This window comes from Taudactylus pleione, unplaced genomic scaffold (assembly GCF_031769625.1).
Source record: "Taudactylus pleione unplaced genomic scaffold, aTauple2 ptg000121l, whole genome shotgun sequence".
NCBI lineage: Eukaryota > Metazoa > Chordata > Amphibia > Anura > Myobatrachidae > Taudactylus > Taudactylus pleione.
The window spans coordinates 15,610,785-15,618,888 of NW_028284523.1; the positions used below are offsets into that span (position 1 = coordinate 15,610,785).

The 8,104-nt window shown below is 43.6% G+C and overlaps 1 protein-coding gene across 1 annotated transcript; it reads right to left on the minus strand.

Annotated features, from left to right (window-relative positions):
* Positions 1–323: 323 nt before the first annotated feature.
* On the minus strand, positions 324–1,436 carry LOC148524184 (syncytin-B-like). The gene has a single exon (XM_088472201.1). It carries the CDS (start codon positions 1,434–1,436, stop codon positions 324–326), a length of 1,113 nt encoding a protein of 370 aa, XP_088328327.1.
* Between the last annotated feature and the right edge of the window lie 6,668 nt (positions 1,437–8,104).

An 8,104-nucleotide genomic window follows, 5' to 3' on the forward strand; every position in this document is an offset into this window, starting at 1 on the left:
AGCAGAAAAGGGGAAAAGCATAATATGCCTAAATACTAACATCTGTACTTTTAAGTATCTACAGGAGAATAAGTAGTTACAGGTTTCATTGCCATCACCTGGACTGCTTTCTTTCTATTGGGCTTACCTATTTTGGAACAGCGGCGTAGAATCACTGGTACACACCTAACTCCTAGATAGATGATAAATGCAAAGGCAAAGAAATAACCCATATAGTAAAGGATACGTGTGAGCCACCTTGACATACCTTGTCCTAACCATCCAAAAGGGTCCCACTCATTTCCTTGATTTAAATGTTTTTGTATACTCTGTAGATCTTGGATTCATTTTTCTATTGGATTGTAATTATCAGAGATATTAAAACAACACAATCCCTTGAATTGTTCACAACCACTCCCAGCCTTCAATAATAAGTAATCAATAGCCACTCTATTTTGTAGCATTCCTTCTCTAACTTCTCTTAGTTCTTCATTTATATAGGCGATTGCAGTGCTAGTGGCATTTATTGTCTTTGCTAACCCACAGGCAATACTGTTAATCACTCGGGTATTGTACAGGCTAAGGCCTGGCACTCCTACCAGAGAGGCAGCTAGAGCTATATATTGAGATGGTGATAACAAGGCTAAATCAGATCTGCAATTTGGGGAAAGAGATCTTTTGTCCCTAATACAATCTTCAGTCTTTGTAATATTAGAGTGAGCTGTGACAAAAGTCAATCTATCTAGATAACATACACCAGTAGAATTTGCAGGTAAATAAGAGTGCGCTATATTACCACATACAAAGAATATGCCTTTTGGCATATACAGGTCTGAAGATATGTAGCTGGCTTCAACAGTCAGTATGCAATTCTCAGTATTTCCTATAACTAGTGGTAGTCTAATCTTACTGGTAATATTCCAACAGTGTTTCTCAAATATACTGGGCTGTAACTCAATTTTGTATTTAGTGAGATGAAACCTTTGTGCGTTCTCTTGGGGATGCGTAGTTCCTATCAAATCAAAGGTTATAGCTTCAAATTTAAGACTTTTATCAACCAATATGCTAATATCATTTAACTCCTTCACTGATATAGGGATACATATAAAACAAGTTTTATAGGCTGCTCCAACATGCATGGGAGGGGCTACACAAAAGGAGTCACTGTCTGCAGCCGTAGTGGCCAATTCGACAAAGGTATTTCTTCCATATGCAATGGCCCTAGCAATTGGGTTATAATTCTCAACTGGAAATTCCAAATCTGCATCATTATGGGTGGCTACCCGTTTTACCCGGCTTTCAGTGCTGGTGTGAAATAGTCCTTCTCCATCAATTTCATAACACAATATAATACATTCATGTGCAGGAATTCTACCACAATTTCTACATATACACCTGAATACATTTGCCATCTTATGACAATCTTTACTCTCCATGGGGGAGGCTTCTCCGGTCATCCTTCCCCATACAGGTGTCTCATCTGTACACCACCTTATACAACATAATTCTGGATTTGGACCACAATATTTACATATACAGTGAGGAATTTTAGGCAATCCTTGGCATTTTTCCCAAAGTCCCTGTTCCCTCGCCTCTCTCTTTCTTCTTACCCCACCTGATGTCTTGGTGGGTAGGTAAGGGCCTAAGGTCACAGGAGACTCGGGATCGTCTCTAGGATACTGCACCACCTTGTTTACCACCACACTAAGGGTCTCTTGCACTCCTCCAATTCCCATCATCCTAATAAGGATGCAATACGTGACAATCCCTGCCATCCACATGGCTATGACTAAACATGCTGCAAGTACCACTAATTCTGTAAAACGCCAATCACATTTCCCTTTATTACTCTTGGGATGGAGAAAACCTGTATGCCAGGCCCTCTCATCCTCCATCCTGTTTGTCCTAGTCATGACCAGGCTTACTTTCCTTGGAACAGCCCTTCCAGAGCTGGGGTCAGGTCAGCCTCCTCGTTAGCTTCGTCTGTCAGAGAGCTGACGGGTACAGATCCGGTTACCCTCTTGATATGTGAAGCATGAATCCAGGTAGGCTTTTCTGCGACCTTGACAGCAGTTGAGGTAGTCAGCAACACCTGGTAGGGTCCTTCCCAGCGGTCTACAAGAGAACCTGAACGTAAAAAATTTTGCACCATTACAAATTCTCCTGGTTTGACCGTATGACAATTCAGTTCTTCATTATTGGATGGCTGGCTATCTATCACACCCTTGTGTATTAACCTGAACTGCTTCTGCATGGCAAGAACATATTTAGTAGTCAAGTCATGTAGAGTGGCATGACTGTCTTCTGGGCCTAGCATTATGTTTGTGCAATGGCCAAACAAGATCTCATAAGGAGAGAGATTTAGAGGAGGTTTAGGAGTTACCTTCATGCTGTGCAAGACTATGGGTAGCGCATCCACCCACACCATTCCTGTCTCTGCGGTGACCTTTGACAATTTACTCTTTATTGTGAAATTAGTGCGTTCCACTTTCCCTGCTGCTTGGGGGCGATAAACACAATGTAACTTGGACTCTATCCCCGTAAGTCGGCACATCTCCTGAAATACCTGTCCTGTGAAATGTGTGCCCTGATCTGATTCGATAATATTTGGTATACCATATCTGGATACGAATTCTTGTACTATTTTCTTTGCTGTGAAACTAGCTGTACATGCTACTGCTGGAAAAGCTTCAACCCACCCTGAGAAGATATCACAAGTTACCAAAACATATTTAAAGTTCCTACAAGGTGGAAGTTGAATGAAATCAATATGTATTGCTTGGAAAGGTCCTCGTGTAGGCGGAATGTGCTTCACTGAGGTTGGGACCGTTTTGCCTGGGATTTTTCGCAAACAGGTAAGGCACGACTGTACTCTCTTACCTGCATATGAGGAGAACCCTGGAGCACACCAGTATAATTTGACCGTCCTCACCATGCCTTCCTTTCCAACATGCGTAAGGCCATGGGCTGCCTCAGCCAAGCTAGGCAACAGTGATTTTGGTGCAATTGGCCTTCCCAATTTGTCTCTCCAAACTCCCAGGTCATCAGTCTCACATCCCTTGGCCTTCCACGAGGAAATTTCCTTCTGTGAACAAGACTCATATAGACATGTTAATTTCTGATATGTGACAGGTTGAAACATATGCAATGACACAATTGGTTCTAACTGTGGGACCACATGTATTTGATCAACGTGAGTCACTTCATAGCTGCTTTCTTTGCAGCGTCATCTGCCCTAGCATTCCCCAAGGAAACTGGGTCTTGCTGACTAGTGTGTGCTTGACATTTTATTATGGCCACCTCCTTTGGGAGCAATACTACCTCCATCAGATATTTGACAATGTTTGCATGAGATATGGAGGATCCACTAGAAGTTAAAAAGTTCCTTAATTTCCAAATGGCCCCATAATCTTGTACCACACCATAGGCATATTGTGAATCTGTATAGATATTTACAGTTTTATCTTTTGCCAATTCACATGCTCTTCCTAGTGCAATAAGTTCTGCCCCTTGTGCTGAATGTGGTGGAGGAAGAGCATGCGCCTCAATTGTATCAGTATCACTCATGATGGCATATCCTGAAGTTAGTATTCCTTTTTCATTCTGCCTGTGGCAACTACCATCAACATAAAAGGTAAGTTCAGCATTTTCTATGGCTGTGTCTCTGATGTCGGGCCTTGGGGTACAAAGATGTTGTGTTAGTGTTTCACAGTCATGATCATCAATATTTACAACATTTTCTTTATCCTCCACCCCTTGTGACTGTCCAGTAACACCTGGGAGAAATGTAGCAGGGTTAAGTGTGGTACATCGCTGTAATATCAGGTTGGGAGGCATGAGTAGAGCCAGTTCCCATTTGGTCAGCCTGGATGCAGTGATGTGTTTGGTTGCAGAACCATTCAACAATGCTGCTACTGCGTGTGGGACATTTAGATACAATCGATGTCCCAAAACTATATCAGCAGTTTTCTCCACGAGTAGTGCTGCTGCAGCTACTGCACGCAAACATTGAGGTAGGCCTCTGGCAACTGTGTCAAGCTGTGCACTGTAATACCCTAAGGGACGATGCCAATCGCCATGTTTTTGTGTTAAAATTCCAGCTGCGCATCCTGAAAGCTCTGTACAAAAAAGAAAGAATGGTTTAGTATAACAAGGCAGCCCTAAAGCTGGAGCAGTAATCAGGGCTGCTTTGAGTAAATCAAAAGCTTGTTCTGTTTGCTCATTATGTATGACTGGGTCGGGTTTTGTGATGGAAACTAGTTCTTGTAATGGCAGTGATATGGCAGCGTATCCAGGAATAAATTGACGGCAAAAGGTAGTCATTCCTAAAAATGTACAGACTTGCTTTTGTGTCCGAGGTATAGTCATTGCTGTGATAGCTGCTGTGCGTGTAGGTAAGAGATGCCTGAATCCTTGTGACAAGCAGTGACCTAGGTATTGCACACGTTCCTGTGAAAGTTGTAGTTTAGTTTTGCTGGCTTTTAGTCCTATGTTGGCAAGGAAAGTTAGAAGAGACAAAGAATCTTGTAGTGAGGCGTACAGAGATGGGGAACAAAGCAGTAAATCATCAACATACTGAATGAGCATGGAGTCATATGCTGACATCCAATGTTGCAACTTGTCATGTAGCGCCTGACTAAAATGACTGGGGGAATCAACATATCCTTGACTAAGCCTAGTCCAGGTATATTGTAACCCTTGGTAAGTGAAAGCAAAAAGGTATTGGCAATCTGGATGAAGGGGTACCGAGAAAAAAGCTGAGCACAAATCTATGACTGTGAAGTATACAGCAGTACTTGGTATCTGGCTCAGTATTGTAGCAGGATTGGGTACAACAGGGTGGCAGGTTTGTACTACTGCATTTAGGGTGCGAAGGTCCTGTACAATATGGTAAGAGTTAGAGGGGCCTGGCTTCCTTATAGGGAAAATTGGGGTATTGGCTGGGCTTGAACAGCGAACCAGGACCCCCTGCTGAAGAAGAGAGGAGATGGTGGGTAACACTCCTTCCTCAACCTCGGGTTTTAATGGATATTGGACAATGCGCAGGGCTTTCCTTCCTGGAAGTAACGTTACCACCACAGGGGTAATATCCTGTAATAGACCTACTTCATCTTTGTGGGTTGCCCATAAGACAGTGGGCACATCTTGTAATACTGCCTCATGTTCAGGGGACAAGGCACGCTGATCCTTTGATATTGACTGGAATGTAAGTAAAGGTACAGGTATGTCTAGAGATGCCTGAACAATTGTAGCATGTGAGCCAGGCACATCCAGAAACACCCCGTCCGGTGTACCGTATATTATCCCATTCATTTTACATAGTAGATCCCTACCTAGTAAATTTTGGGGGGCATTGGATGCTAGCAGGAATGCATGGGTATCTTGCAGGGGTCCTATTTGGACCTGACTTTGTGATAGCACTGGGAATTGCTGGACTTTGCCAGATACTCCCACTGCTGCAACACTGTGTCCAGTTAGTGTCTGGGTAGGTAGTGCAGTGCGCATGACTGACTGAGAGGCTCCTGAGTCCACCAAGAATTCCACAGGGACATCATTTACTTTTAGGGTCACTGTAGGCTCATTCATGTTCACAGGCACTGCACTGCAAACAGCGGACACTGGATTGCCGGACCATCAGTATTGTTGGTCCCAACGTCATCCTCCATCCGTGGTCCAAGTGCGGCTATTAGCATTTAACGGGGAACTTTGGTTAGGCTGATTTGGACCAGATGGGTTTAGGCTACTGACTTGGGGCCTATCTTGAGCACGGGATTGAAAAGTGTGAGGAGTAGTATCCCTGTTATTTTTATATGATTGCGGACAATTTTGGGAGATATGACCAGCTATGCCACAGGTAAAGCAGATTAGTTGTTGAGGCTGGGGACGGTCTCCCTGACGGGTTGGTTTTGCCCACCTTCCAGCAGACCTCTGTCGAGCTGGGAAATTGGGTTCACATTGTGGTCTATTTTGAAAATTACGTGAAGCCTTAAACAGAGTTGGTTTGAATTGGGTTTGGGTTACGGGGTCAACTATCAGTGCACTAGCTGGCTTAACCAGATTGCGCTCATGCCCCCGGGCTTCACCCACCACATCCTGCAAAGCAGCATCTCTCCATCCTAATTTGGTACTAGAAACTAGTTGCTTAAGCTTCGGGTTGAGTCCCATCATGAAACAGGAAACCAGCAATGTGCGGTTTTCTGCTGCATCATCGGCCTTTATAGCACCACCGGTGCACCGTGGAACTTCTATTTTGACAGAGAAAAGTTTGTCCCACTGTGGCACGGGGGGGAATTTGAGTCTAAGATGTTGCTTAAATTTGGCTACTGTCACATCCACTTGGGCTTTTTCTGTGTATATCGGGGAGGTAAAATGAGTCAGAGTGGGGATGGAAACTGAAGAACGTCGTCGTAGCTGCAAGTCTGGGGTTTTGGCAACACTATATGGGGTATACATAGTGGTTGTACTAGGAGTTGTCTGAAGGTGTTCGTCATCATGTGGGATTGGATTTGTTTGCAGTTTCGGAGGCGTGTGGGCGGGAGCAGTCTCGTATGGTATTTCTACATTTCTGTCTGGTTCTGGGGCAGTGGCACCACTTATCGTTGTTGCCCACTGTCGCTGAATGTCAGCGGCAAGCTGGTGCAACAAAGCTTCTTCCTGTATACAGTCAAAGTCATCCTCCTGTATCTGACTGTCACTTAACCCACTCTCGTGGAGTACGGGGTATAAAGAATTACTGGGTTTCTGTATATGACGGCTCAGGGGAGAGTCATTATAGGGAGGTGGATGGTCAGAGCCTTGTTTATCATTTACTTTCCATCTTCCCACCTCTTGTTTCCACATTTGTAGCAATTGCATATGTTTTATTTGCGCTTTAGGTTTAAACAGTGTCACTATTTGATTCTCTAGGCATTTTATAACCCGTGAATCAAAACTGCCTGTCTCAGGGAAGGTGTGTTCACAGCTCTTGGTGATGTCACTCCATTCATGCACCTTTTTCACACACTCATCACCATATTTAGAACACATACAGCTAACAGCAGTCCCTTCAGGACACTTTGAACCTGCAGATCCCATTTCACACTTTAACAAACAAGGATATCTCTGATTGCCTCAATCGGCTGCAATCAGATTCTGATATCTATAGTTATTGACCCTGTCCTGCTTGCCACTTTCGGCGATCTAGCAGTCAGTGAGGGTCCTATCTGCGCGTCCGCAGATCTTATAATCTACAAGTCTTTAAATGAAGCACGTGTATTTGCAGTACAATCTTAACTGGAATTACAACACAAATCCAGCCTTTTGTCACCTTATACCATAAAACATAAAATCCTGAGTGCACTAATACCTTCACGCACATATCATCACACCCAGAGCAGCGAAAGCTCCCTCCCTGATCTGATGTTATCAGAGAGCAAACAAAGACACTGTCCTGACCTTTGGTACCAAGCAGCGGGTTTTGTAACAGTGAAATGTAGTTTAAAGAGGCATTAGACTAAGTGAGATGTTTGGCATTTATGCATTACAGACGTTTGTTGCAGTACAAGCACTCACCCAAACTGGGTTCATTTTTCCTTGCCAGGAAAGATACACATATCAAGAGTCTCCCAGTCGACAGAAACAGAAGATCCAAAATTATTTAGAGAAAAATATATGAAAATATATTACCTTAGTGATGCCCGGGCAGGGTCCACCCCTTCTGTCGACAGGGAGAGTCAAAACCGATATGTAGAGCAATCCTGGAGAAGATAAGGACGAAGCCCGCACTTGATAATATTAAATCTTCATCAAGACAGCTTGTAGTGAAACAAAGGTAGATTTATTCAGCTGGACCAGTCACAAGATTGTGCGCACAGACGTGGACCATGCACAGTGAGTTATCAGTGAGATATCCTATATTTCATTAGGTTACAATACATTTTATGCACTCCAATAACAATGATTAATGAAATAGGTGTACATAATTACATTGCAATACATCATATTACAGAACTATGATTTGTTAATCCGTTAACAGAAGGAGTGACAGGGAGGTGACAAGGAGGTGAGGGGATAGCAAGGGGCATTCAGGGGAGTGGGCAAATAAAGCAAGTCCAGGGGAAATTACTGGGATACGTGACGAGAAATG

Coding starts and splice junctions, on each gene's coding strand:
- LOC148524184 (XM_088472201.1), bottom strand. CDS start 1,436: ATGACCGGAGAAGCCTCCCCCATGGAGAGTAAAGATTGTCATAAGATG.